This window comes from Salmo trutta, chromosome 29, assembly GCF_901001165.1.
Source record: "Salmo trutta chromosome 29, fSalTru1.1, whole genome shotgun sequence".
Lineage (NCBI taxonomy): Eukaryota > Metazoa > Chordata > Actinopteri > Salmoniformes > Salmonidae > Salmo > Salmo trutta.
The window spans coordinates 27,696,016-27,709,643 of record NC_042985.1 but is presented as its reverse complement, the minus strand read 5'-3'; the positions used below and the strand labels follow the sequence as shown (position 1 = coordinate 27,709,643).

At 42.2% G+C, this 13,628-nt stretch overlaps 1 protein-coding gene across 1 annotated transcript; it reads right to left on the bottom strand.

Moving 5' to 3' along the window:
- Nucleotides 1-771: 771 nt before the first annotated feature.
- Nucleotides 772-9,617, bottom strand: parvab (parvin, alpha b). Its single transcript, XM_029721573.1, has 13 exons — nucleotides 9,306-9,617; nucleotides 6,720-6,809; nucleotides 5,617-5,687; nucleotides 5,393-5,495; nucleotides 5,096-5,236; nucleotides 3,988-4,103; nucleotides 3,829-3,887; nucleotides 2,791-2,810; nucleotides 2,569-2,630; nucleotides 2,414-2,482; nucleotides 2,231-2,332; nucleotides 2,052-2,124; nucleotides 772-1,190 (listed from the first exon to the last, which is right to left on the bottom strand). The coding sequence occupies exons 1-13, from the start codon at nucleotides 9,439-9,441 to the stop codon at nucleotides 1,114-1,116; spliced, it is 1,119 nt and encodes a 372-aa protein (XP_029577433.1). The 5' UTR covers nucleotides 9,442-9,617; the 3' UTR covers nucleotides 772-1,113.
- Between the last annotated feature and the right edge of the window lie 4,011 nt (nucleotides 9,618-13,628).

Here is a 13,628-nt window from a genome sequence, read left to right as displayed (position 1 = left end):
AGCAGTCTGACTGAGCGATGGTAGGCACCAGCAGGCTCGTAAGCATTCATTCAAACAGCACTTTTGTGCGTTTTGCCAGCAGCTCTTCGCGATGCATTGCGCTGTTTATGACTTGAAGCCTATCAACTCCCAAGATTAGGCTGGTGTAACCGATGTGAAATGGCTAGCTAGTTAGCGGGTGCCCGCTAATAGCGTTTCAAACATCACTCGCTCTGACACTTGGAGTAGTTGTTTCCCTTGCTCTATATGGGTAACGCTGATTCGAGGGTGGCTGTTGTCGATGTGTTCCTGGTTCGAGCCCAGGTAGGAGCGAGGAGATGGACGGAAGCTATACTGTTACACTGGCAATACTAAAGTGCCTATAAGAACATCCAATAGTCAAAGGTATATGAAATACAAATCGTATAGAGAGAAATAGTCCTATAATTCCTATAATAACTACAACCTAAAACGTCTTACCTGGGAATATTGAAGACTCATGTTAAAAGGAACCACCAGCTTTCATATGTTCCCATGTTCTGAGCAAGGCACTTAAACGTTAGCTTTCTTACATGGCACATATTGCACTTTTACTTTCTTCTCCAACACTTTGTTTTTGCATTATTTAAACCAAATTGAACATGTTTCATTATTTATTTGAGGCTAAATTGATTTTATTGATGTATTATATTAAGTTAAAATAAGTGTTCATTCAGTATTGTTGTAATTGTCATTATTAAAAATAAATAAAATTCATTTTTTGTTTAAATCGGCCGATTAATCGGCACCGGCTTTTTTGGGTCCTCCAATAATCGGTATCGGCGGTAAAATCATAATCGGTCGACCTCTAGTAAGAGCAATTCAACATGGCAATGACTCAACAATACGACGGCATATTCAATAATTCATTAAGTTAACCTTCAATAATACTGAAATATATGTCTTTTCATATCCAAATACTTTACAACATACTGTGCTGTACTTGTGTTTTAGTAAGCCTTCAGCAGGACAAAGCTAACACAGGTGTGCTCTCCCTATTAGATGCATCGTGTTTGCCCTGAAATATATATCTAAACAGGGCATTTGCTTGATAGATACGTCGATATAACTGAATGAACGGTGAAGTTCCCATCTTTATTCCACATTTCTGTATTTGGTGAAGAGGTTGTAGAGTACCCTCAGCGTAGACTTCAGGTCACAGTTCACAATATCTGCCAAAAGATCATAAAAACCAAAGGCAGACTTTAGTCTGGGAAACATTTACAAGAAAATAATCTAAAATTACCCAGATTCAGAGCTACGATTTACATGCTATATGATACCTTCTTCAAACATCTCCAGTAACTGGAACCAGCTCCTGTTGCTAGCTACTGTATACTTAAGACACACCAACTATAAAATCTACATTAGCCCATTACATCCAGTGAGGCACAACTGGCCTCTTTCATCTACTCTATGAGGAAATACATAATAAAAACAGATGCTTCCATGAAGCTGTTTTGATTGCAGTGTGCTTTAAGTAGGCCTACTGCTATAATTTGGCATGCAACCACCTTTAAATCAAAGCTAAAGGGGAACACTTAATGTTACAGCCATCATGTGCCACTCACAGGTGCTTGACCGTACCATTAAAACTATTACAGGCCTCAGTTCAATTAACACAACGGTCACATAGTAATACCCAGGGGTAAAAAGTAATCCCACATCAAATAGGGCGGCAGGTAGCCTGGCGGTTAAAAGCATTGGGCCAGTAACTGGAAGGTTGCTGGTTCGATTCCCCAAGCCGACCGACTAGGTGAAAAATCTGTTGATTTGCGCTTGAGCAAAGTAGTGCCTATAATTCACTTTGTATAAGAGTGTCTGCTGAATGACTAAAATGGAAATATGTGCGCTCCCTCTTGGTTGTTATGATTAGAAGGCATGCTCTGATTATATATAGAGTGTTGTGTCAATACTGCCCAATGGGAAAAATATAGCCTTTTTTTTTATCCCGTAAGACAAAATGTTGAAATTCTGCTGTCACATATCTTTCTTTCAGAAACAATGTATGTGTACAGAATGAAGTCACCCACCCTCTGCCCGTGGCTTGGGTTTCTCCAGGCCGCCATCTTGCATCAGCTCAAAGGAGAAAGCCACATTGTGCACCTATATGGGAAAAGAGATCCAGCATGAGCCCTGCCAGCCCAGCAAGCAGCTCACTGTAAACTATTTGTAAGAGATGAAAATTAGTCCGATTTACAATGTAGCCTACCTTTTGGTCAAAATGCTCTGGCGTTAGGAAGAAGTTGAAGAGAGGAACAAAGTAGCCCTCAAGCAGTCCCATAAGCAACACCAGGTACACGCCATCAGCAAACTGCATGACAGGTAGAAAAACATACTAATAATGACCATGTTCATAACCAGGTATATTAAAAGGGAAACTAAGTAATCTCACCTGTGTGTCCAATTCAGACACCTCCAGATTCAACTTGTTCAAGTGCTTGTTCACAAAGGTGATCAGAGTCTGCAAGAAGGGCAAGTATTCAGTCAATTTAAATGTTACACAAACAATGAATACCTTCGATTTTTCGAATTAGGATGGAGACTTGCCTTTTTCACCACATTCAGCTTGTCTGGTGCATGGTCAAACAAGGTGTCAAACGCATCTCGCTCTGAAATTGAATGGAGGTTAAATGATTACAATAACAGAATGTTCATTTTAGTAACAGAGAAGTAATAAAAGAGTAATAATGTAATGGCTAATTAACTAAAATGAATGCATGGTAATATGACACATTTTTTCTTTCATTAGAACAAAGTGAAAATGCTTACCATGTCTTCCTGATAGAGCCCTGCAAGAGAAGAGAACAAAGTATTTCAGCACTGGTATCGTACTGTGTAATCACAGCGCTGGAGAAAGACATTAGACGAAACAGACAAGTTCAAATGAGAAGAAGAAATTAACTAGGACTTTGTTTAAAGTGGAAAATATTAACTGAATGCAGATGGTCTAATCAAGAAGGCCAGGCAGGAAGACAAACAAAGAGATTTGCGTTGTGGTTCCATCCCAGGAACGGTCCGATCAAACGCTGTGTGGTGGGCCTGCCTGGTGGACATGTGCCCGGGAGGCAGTGGCTTGTCTTCACAGTCCAATCTTCCCCAGCAGAGACATGCTTCAGCAGCTGCTGCCCCTCGCAGGACAACAGCCCAGGGCCCCCTCCCTCTTATCTCCAGAGCTGATTTGCACCCGTTGGACCACTATTAATCAGCTGCAGCTCCATAAAGCAGTGGTGTGGCTGGCAGGAGCAGAACCCCCGAACCCCCCTCCCCTCACTAAATCTGCCCATCAGCATGGGGCTCCAACTGTCCATATCAACCCCCCAAGGAGTTGGCGTGTCCGCATTGTCTTTCCACTTTAACGCGAGACCGGGAGAGGCCGTTTCATTCCCTTCATCAGTCCCTCAATTGTTCCAACTGCTTCAATGCCCAGCGGACTCATTTGCTGACTAATTTGTAAACAGATATTTACAGACATGTGATTCGCCCTATAATCACCTTGTTTTGAATGACCTTTCCAAGGCAGAGTACATGATTGTGTTCGGTTCTCGTCCCTCATACTTATACCTCCATTAACTTCGAATATGGAAAGCAAATGATACAATTAACATAATCTTCACTGACAAGTTTCTAAGGCCTTCTTTCCTTAAACATTGGCCTTCATTTTCTTGGCTGCCTCTAAACAATTTTCCAACATTTTCTCTTCATACCCTGAGGGTCTGATAAAGGCTTTGTGGAAGACAGGACAAGTTGGGTAGTTTCATCCAGACATCTGTACATAGTTAGTTAAAAAGGATGACAGTGAAGACATACTCTGTGTTCCCTGTGATCTCTTCCTGAACCTGGCGAGACTGCAGGATCCCCTCCCGTTTCTGTGGGGAAAAACAGACAATTATGACATTTGACAAAAATGTCACTTTTTTTCAGGGTTTCCCTTTTCATAGTACAAAATGTATCAGGAAAGGACTATACCTGTACAACCACAACTTGAATGGACACATGATCAGGTAGGCGGATGGGGGCGCGGCAGTGCTGAGACAGCGCCACCAATAAATGGAGAATGGCCACGATGCTTTTAGCATGGACAGCTAGGGGAGAACATAGGAAAGGAATGAGAGGAATGTTTTAGTACATCCACTGGGCATTGTCATTAAACAGATGATGCACACGCTGGTGCACTGGAGCAGGGTTTAGATAAGAAGAAATTATATTTTTCACAATTATCAAGATAGGTGACTCTCAGCTTTCACAATGCCAAGTTGAAAGTTAAACAAAGGTCAAACACAAAACGATGAACTCAGTGTCATGTACAAACTGAACTTGTGTCTTTGGGGTAGAAGTAATGTGCCTTTGTTAGAAAACTGTAACAACCCATTCCATTCTTGCTGTCTGTAGTGTCAAAGCGATTCATGTGACTGATACCTCGAGCTGCAAATTATAGCTTCTTGAAAGATGGAATTCCAAACATGATAATTTACCACAAAAATATTACATTTACTATTTAGAGAACCTGTATGGGAGGATATGAGTGAAAAACAAAGGGATTAGCTGTCCTTTGATCACAGTCAGAAACAATCCTATTGATTTCCTCAAGTGCTTTTAGATAATCTACAAAGGATAAAAAGAAAATTCAACTGCAATTTAAGAGAATTAGAAGGTTGCAATACACCAAAGAATAATAAACCAATGGGAAAAAAAACATGGTTTCAGCATATTCTTAAAAAATAAACATGGCAAAAAATCTAATTGAAAAAGGACGTTTTTTTCGTTGACCTGCTGAGTACCGTGACCTACCACCACTTGAGACAGGGATTACTTCTATGGTCATAATGTCAGAGGGTCAGCAGGGTGCAGATTAGTCCAATGTGAACTTTCTCTGTGCCTCTCTGTCACCCAACAAAATGACCAAACAAGCAGGGTAAAAAAATAACGACCTTATTACTTCACCTTTACATTGTCTTTTACACACACCATTGGCATAATAATAATTTTGATCAAAAACATTCCAAAAAACCATTAACAAATTAATAGAATACCAGGGATTCGAATGAAACAGCGCTCTGTGAAACATGTCACCTACAGTCAATGGTCCATTTGATGTTTCTGATTGAGACCTTCAGAGTGTCGTTGATCTTCTCCAGAACTGTCTGCAGCTTCTGCTTCTGGGCTATCTCAGACTGGGTCACCTCAGCCACATTCAGCCTCTCACCCTCCAGCTTCTCTGTAATACAAAAATAAATAAATATGTTTTATTGTCACATACAACGAGAACACAGGGAGGACCATCAAATCCAATTGGAATCAGACAAATACCAGAGGATAATGTGCTGCATTGCAAGCATAGAAGGGATGTTTTGGAGGGAATGAAATACTTTACCAAAGAGTTTCTGCAGAACCTGCCCATCGTAGAGGTCCTCAGCCAGGTCTTTGACAATGATTCTCTCCCCCACCAGCACATCATTGATCCAGTCTATGAGTACCTGCATACAAAACATTATATGGAATTTAACAGGCACATACAAATTGTACATTCACAAGGCACACAATATTGCTTTCCAATGCTTTGATTGTGACATACGGCAGTCATTTTATATCTCACACCTTCATCAGTTCTTGCAGTTTGGGGTCATTTCTGGAGTTAGGGTCAACCATGGTGCGGACCTCATTCTCCTCTAGAACCACACATACACACACACACACACACACACTTAGAATATAGACAATGAGAAAGAGCACGAGAGTTTAATGACGACACAACGATGAAGATGGCCTATAGGGAGGAGGTCAGAGAACTGGCAGTGTGGTGCCAGGACAACAACCTCTCCCTCAATGTGAGCAAGACAAAGGAGCTGATCGTGGACTACAGGAAAAGGAGGTCCGAACAGGCCCCCATTAACATCGACAGGGCTGTAGTGGAGCAGCTCGAGAGTTTCAAGTTCCTTGGTGTCCACATCAGCTACGAACTATCATGGTCCAAACACACCAAGACAGTCGTGAAGAAGACACAACAAAACCTTTTCCCCCTCAGGAGACTGAAAAGATTTGGCATGGGTCCCCAGATCCTCAAAAAGATCTACAGCTGCACCATTGAGAGCATCCTGACCGGTTGCATCACCACCTGGTATGGCAACTTCTCGGCATCTGATCGTAAGGCGCTACAGAGGGTAGTGCGTACAGCCCAGTACATCACTGGGGCCAAGCTTCCTGCCATCCAGGACCTATATAATAGGCGGTGTCAGAGGAAAGCCCATAAAATTGTCAGAGACTCCAGTCACCCAAGTCATAGACTGTTTTCTCTGCTACCGCACGGCAAGCGGTACCGGAGCGCCAAGTCTAGGACCAAACGCCTACTTACCAGCTTCTACCCTCAAGCCATAAGACTGCTGTAAAAATTACCTCAACTAACCTGTACCCCCGCACACTGACTCGGTACCGGTACTCCCTGTATATAGCCTCGTTATGTTATTGTGTTACTTTGTATTTTTTACTTGAGTTTATTTGGTAAATATATTCTTAACTCTTCTTGAACTGCAATGGTGGTTAAGGGCTTGTAAGTAAGCATTTCACACTAAGGTCTACACTTGTTGTATTCGGCGCATGTGACAAATAACATTTGATTTGATTTGAGAGAGCATGTGTGTGCGTGTGTGTGTCTGTGTGTGTGGGCATGCGATACACTGCAGGAGTGAAGATGGAGGCCTTACCCAGCATGGTGTCCTCTGGGTCCAGCTCAAAGGGGATGGGGCTGAGCGGCAGGTTGATGGCATTCATGCCCTCCTCCTGGAGCTCAGACACTGCAAAAGCAGAGAAGCAGAGACCTTTAGTGGCCTGACTCAATGTGTGACAGGCTAATTATTATACAACTGTGCTGAGACCTCCATTGAGTTAATAGGCACAAAAAATGTGTCCAGCAGAGAAAATCGGAGGGCAAGTCAAATAGCATCAGGAACACACAACATCGGCCCTCATCATCTCAGCAGTAAAGCTCACATGTACACAAATAACAGAGCGAGTGAGTCTTTCCTCCACTCACCTAAGGTTGTCCTCTACACTCATTCCACCCAATTTAGGGCTCTTTTCTTCAGGTTAAGCTGTGCTCTTCATGCCAGGTTGTCAGTATTATGGCACATTGGTCTTACCAGGAAGAGTTGGCTCACAACGCATGTCTCTAATTATAACCGGTTATCTTTGGTCACGTTCGGGTTAGCCAGGAGAGAGAGAGCTCAGTCTAGCTTTGATCAATAAGATGAAGCGCCTCATTGTAGCCAGTGATAATACTACATGGGGAGATTCCCAGAATGAGCCAATCACACTATTACCGTAAATTGGAGGAGATGTAAGAGAGTGTATGTCTATTAACTAAGCATTCATGGTCAGTTGCTCTGATACCTCAGACCATGCTGATAGCCATTATCTCTTTGAAAAAAAGCTTTCTCTCTGAGACACATCGCCCCACACAGGACAAGGCCATCCTCTCCCTCCAGTTGCTAGGCGTTCATAGATCTAGGCTCGGTCTCACGCTGCTATCCTGAGCATCCGCCTCCTTCCCTGATCATTTCACTTACCTCGCCTGTCGTCGTGCAAATTGGCACATGTGGGGAATTCACACAGGTGATGTGACAACCTGACCACTCTGTCTGGCCATGGTGCCAGCACTGCTAGTTCCTGTCCGGACCAGTTGATATGTCAGTAAGATCACTATAGCACTGATGCAGAGCTGCATAACATAATGTGATAAAAGCCTGCAGAACAAACTACGATTGTTTTTTTTTCTTCAGTTTCCTCCCAAACAGAGAAAGCGCCCCCTGGAGATGTCAACATCCTGTTAGTAATCAACACCAAGATCTCCCTCTGCTGTTCAGGCCTAACCCACAGAGACACCTTCCCCCTTCCTCACACTAAAAGAGCTGCATCCATTTGGTTCTTCAACAAATTGTTTAACCAACGCAAAAGCATCATCTGGATAATGTAAACCTCTCTGTCTGTCTCCGTCTCTCTGATCTGAAAGGACTGCTCCTCGGTTCACAGGCAGAGACACAACATGGTTTACAATAACGCTCATATAATTGAAATACTGTATGTTGCTGTCATGGCAGTGGAGAGGCCCTCCATAGAACAGACCCCTACAGGACCAGGTTTTACGGTATTTGTTCAGTATTTTGGTGAATGGGGCTCAGCTGCACACTCACTTTCACATGCCCCTCAGGAGTATATATAGGGCATGTCTTTATCAAAAGATACGCTTCAAATGTAATGAATAAAAATGGGTCAAAGTGTCTTCCAAGAAACATTATAAACAATAATAGCGCTTCAGACATTTAATCATACTTGATGCTTGCTCATTTACCAAAAATATTAAACGAAAACTCAAGTGCTTGTCTAATTAATACCTAATTGAAGGTATGATTTAAATAAATGTGAAACTATGAAAGCCTTGGCAGCCTCTGGTCTGAACTCAGGAAGTGGTTGTGCTGGAGAGAGCATGTGACTTTTTCCTCATTCCTTGGTGAACACATCTGTGATGGAATATCAGCAGCCTCTTATCCTTACATGGCAGTAGCTCAGCCATGTGTACTGTAAACACAGACACACACAGCCTTCTTCTGCTATGGCTTGGACAAACACAATGTAATACAACTCAAACAGATCCTGTCCCCCTCACCAAAAACAAAATCATCCAAATTATTATCACAGTTATTTGATGATCGATTCAGACATCAAACATGAAGAGGGCCTTTCAATCACCATCCCCGTTGACGTAATAACAAAATGACGTCATGGAAATAGACACACCTCAGCAATTACTAGTGGGCCTATACTATTGCCGCGTTCAAAACAACTGTTAACTCAGAAATCTCCGACTTCAATCTTCAGTGTGTTCAAGACAACTGGGAACGAGCTCCAACTGAGAATGTTTTTTTTTTCATCCACCTCAGAATTCAAAGTCGGGAACTCGGGCATCTTTCTAGAGCCCCGACTTTCCGACATGAAGATCACATACGTTATGATTTGACCTAGTTTTTTTTCCCGAGTTCCCAGTTGTCTTGAAAGCACCATATAGCAACGTTTCTTAACTTGTTTTCACGCAAAAACGGTCATTAATCTATTCAACAAAATTATTCATTCTGAAGAAAAAAAACTGTGGAATGTGGCTATTTATAGCAGATAGCCAAATGTAGCTTACTGTTCAACAGGAATCGTATTTTTATTTTTTTAATTTAGCTTTCGTGACGTCAACCTTTTTATGTAGATGCCTTAATAATAATCAAAATATAGCCTAATGAACTAACCTTCTTTTGCCTTTTTTCTTCTGGCCAAAGTTCCCCCAAGTTTTCCGAGGAAAGAGTCATCTTTTTTTCTTGAAGGTGGTGATTTTGGAGTCGGAGATTTGGGAGAAGAAGGTGATTTCTGTGGCGAAGAAGCCATTTCCAGTTTTTACTGGATATTCAAGCTATTGAGACTGTTGTAGACTATCATAGAAACACAACTTTCTGCTTGTCAAAGTTTACGGAATAGACAACGACGGAACCGGAATTCCAAGTATTTGCGCAGCCATCCGACTTCTCCCTGTTATTTGATTCCCGTACACATCCCGTTCCCACCCACTTTTTATGGATATGGAAAAATAAGGTAGCCTATGTCCAGCTATGAGAAATAACGGTATAGTGAAGCATGAGCCGATAATATAAAAGAATCAAGAGGGTTTTCGATTCTATTCGTAGGAAAATTAAGTCCAACGAAATTATCAAACGTATTTTCCCGCTATCCAGATGTAATTACTTTCAGCAATATAATTCTCCATCAGTTTTCTTTTACTTTTGGTAAACATGAGTTTCCATGTTGCTAGAACAAGGCCAATATAGGAAATATCACCAATGATATACAGCACACTTGTTCTGCAGTCCTAACATGGAGTGTAATAAACTTGTTCAAGGAACCCCCATCCTTAGTGGGGGAGAATGGGTAAGACAAGGCAACGGACTCAATCAGTGTTCAGCCAGATCAATACAGGAACGCTTATTTACCTCGTTCTGCTAATGATCTGGTGAACTTGGTCTAGCTAGCACAGCTGACCAGGCAAGTGGGAGCTGTTAGGAAAGCAATGACATTCAAGCCTCTACTTGACAACACAAGCCTACACATTTCTGCCACATTATTTACCTCCAACATCTTGGGATGTAATCAAATATGCAGATGATAATGAATACATTTTTGTGTGTTGTTTTTACGTTAGTAGTAACATACTCTTGCTGTCTAGTTTTATGAAAAACTTTGGGTTAACAAAAGGCCTATTGTGCAGCCAGTGTAGCCCTTTTGCCCTCTCTGATACAATTATGTGAACAAAGCCATGTAAACAAAATGCACAATGGCCCTGGCCTTGCCCTGGGCTGTCATTAGAGGAGACATTTCCCATGCAGTACTGTTGGACTATCTGTGGCATGGCCCTGGTGCAGACAGTGAGGAGCCCCTCTGGTCAGGACGTCTGGGGCCACTTCACCCAAGAGCTCCAACATTGAGTTTGACCCATCTGACCAAGCTTTCAAATGCATTTCTCACTAGACTGACGTTCTGTTATATGACAAGAGATGGACAGATATGCTCATAGAAGCTTGTTTTAAGGCAGGCTTTAAGAATTACATAATCAAATTGACTCGTATTAGCACTCAACTGATATGACTAAGAGCATGCTTTCCAACTTATAGATTTTTCTTCTGCCATCAGGAGTCATACAGCAAAAGGAATAGAGTCCTACATACAGTATTTCTCCTGAAACATGGTTTATAATTAACACATGTAGATATTACTCTTCTGAGATACATTTACTGTAACAATGTGTTTTTTGCCGATGGGAACATTTGTCTTGTTTCATTTAAGGGAATGATTTGGAAAGTGCTAAGAAAATGAAATTGTGAATTGTATTTATTTATCCTCTCCACAGCGTTCTATTTTCATTGCCGCTCACAGCTTCTGTAATTTCATTGCAATTTCAGCCTCAGATTGCTATTCTTTTTTAATGCTAATCATTGTTATTATATAACCTGTGTGAACGACAGTTTTTTTTCTCCATTTAAGATAAGGGCATTTACATGAAAATATGAAATGCTCTCAGGGTCAATCCACAGTCACATTGCAGTCCACGGGGATGAGCAGAGAGGACAGGCAGATACAACAACGAACAGTGACCTCTGCGGTGGATTCCATTTTACACCAGCATTCTACCCATGCCCCTTGCTGTGCCATACTCAGTTCTGTGAAAGACAGTGAGGGGTAAGAGCAGGGCCACTTCACATATTTTGCATGACTGAAACCTCGTATCGGTCTTTGCTCTGCTGTTAGAGATACGCTTCTGAAATCACATTCAACATGTCCCTGCAGCTTCTGTTGTGTTGATCACATGCGGAGGTGGGAATGTAACTCTTTAGACTAGATACAATTAATGAGAGAGATCTTTGATAGGGCTTGTATGATTATTTGTGAGTGCATGTGTTCCCCCATGGCCGTGTCAGCTCTGTTAGATTTTCCCCCGTGCTGAAGGATCCTGCTGTGGTGTGAGGCATGAGGAGCACGTTAAAGAGGAGTGGGAGGCATGAGCCCACAGCCCTCCTCCTTATACCTCCACATCCCCTCGACCTCAGCATCCGGCCTCCTCTGTGCCTCCTAAACTCCCCGCTGTGGTCATCTCCACAGACACAAAGAATAACAAAGAACACAATTATAAAACGCTCCCTTTCCTCTCACTGGAGTCCCACCTCTCTATCCACCATCCAGGGCCATGCACCCAGTCACCCTACACCATGAATTACTGTCTCATCTGAGACCTTAGGTCATGAGTGCGGCTCGCAGGTGGACTCCCAGAACACGCTGATCATAACTTACTGAATTAACAACATGCATTTTGACTGATGCACTGCTGTTATTTCAGAACGGTGACCAGGTTAAGGACTGTCAGGTTCACAGGCAGAGGGCTCCTCAGATGCAGCGGTGACACACACAAACACATGTGCACACATCAAAACAGACTTGAGTTATCACTGTGATACTTGACTTGCCCTTCATAACTGGTCTCAATTAACCCCAGCTCTCACCAATTTTATCTCCAGGCATTAAATGCTGTGTCCGTGACAGACAAGTAATCCAATGCCAAAGAGATCATCTGTGCAGTTTGGTTGGGCTAAATGCTTTTAAACTGCGTCTCTGTTCTCTTCAATTACGTAAGCAAGGAGTGTGTGCCGAGTCTAAATGACTTTGCATGATTTGTTCTCAGCTGGTAATTTAATTTAATATCACTAGCCAGTTAATAGGCAGATAACCCTTAGGTACTGTATTATATAGCATCTGGTACCTCCACTTGCCCAGGCATCTGTTCCATGTTAAATAACTGACGTCAAGAGGTGTGGTTATACAAAATGTATGAAACAAATTAATAGAAGTGGTTATCACAACTGATAGCTAGCTATTCAGCAAGTTCCCAAAATAGAAACTGAACTTTTTAATTTCATTGAACTGATTTCATTAGAATCTGTGTCAGTATTGGTCACATGTTGGATCTGACAGGTTGGCACACGGTCACATTGTTTGTCAGATTGAGATGTGACTGATGGTCGTGGTATTCAGAGCACCTTAACCTTTCCATTGGGAAGATAATGCAGTCTGTCCTGTAAAACTTGGCCTGTTTGTCACCAAGCTGCCTTATCTTACAATAGAGAGGTGAGCCATATAATGGGAGCCGAACACTGGGGATCAAACAGACCCTCCCTTGAGCAATACGATTATTCAGGCAAGATTTCATCCTGTTGTAAATGACATTAAGCATGGAGCAGCCAGTGTGGTCTGATAGGAGAGATATCAAATCAGCCACCATGCATATTGCGATACCAACATAAACCTGCCTGAAGCTGATGGTTTAACTGGTTCAGTGAGCTGAACAAGTGAGAAAGTTGGAGAGAGAAAGAGAAAGAAAGTGTTCAGATTCTATTGGTATGCTGTAGGCCTTGGTTCTTTTAAACATGTTTATGCTGGCCAATGCCTGAACCCACATATTAGACGATTACATAGAGGCATTTTTGGGTCATTTCCATGATCTCTTGATATAAGCCTCTTTCTAAACAACAGTGCTTTCTAGTGGTTACCTGTTCCAATGACATGTTAGAGGACATGAAATAGAATCAGTAGGATAGAATCATTCAATTACACTGTTATGAGCTGTAGTAGATGGTAGTCGCCAACCCGTAAATTACTCATAAGGGATCAGTTAATAACTTAGATAACCTCATTTAGTTTATTTTCCCAGAATTGAGATCACAATAGTTACTGTGAGAACTGGAGTCCAGAGGGTATTGCTATTACGTAGCAGAGCTGCACAGCAACAGGTGATGACAGAGCAGGAAGGAAGGGGCAAGAGGTACAACAGGAAAAGGAAAAGGTGGAGACAAGAGAGGGAGACCTTCACAGACAGAGGCAGACATGCGGTATAGTGGCAGAGGAGAGACAAAGTAGGGGAGAGTGAGAGACACAGGCAAACATACATACACGCACATACAGGCACTATATATTAATGTCTCATCAGCCTCCCTCTCCTGGGACAGTGACATAGATCAGGGATCAGGCTGAGG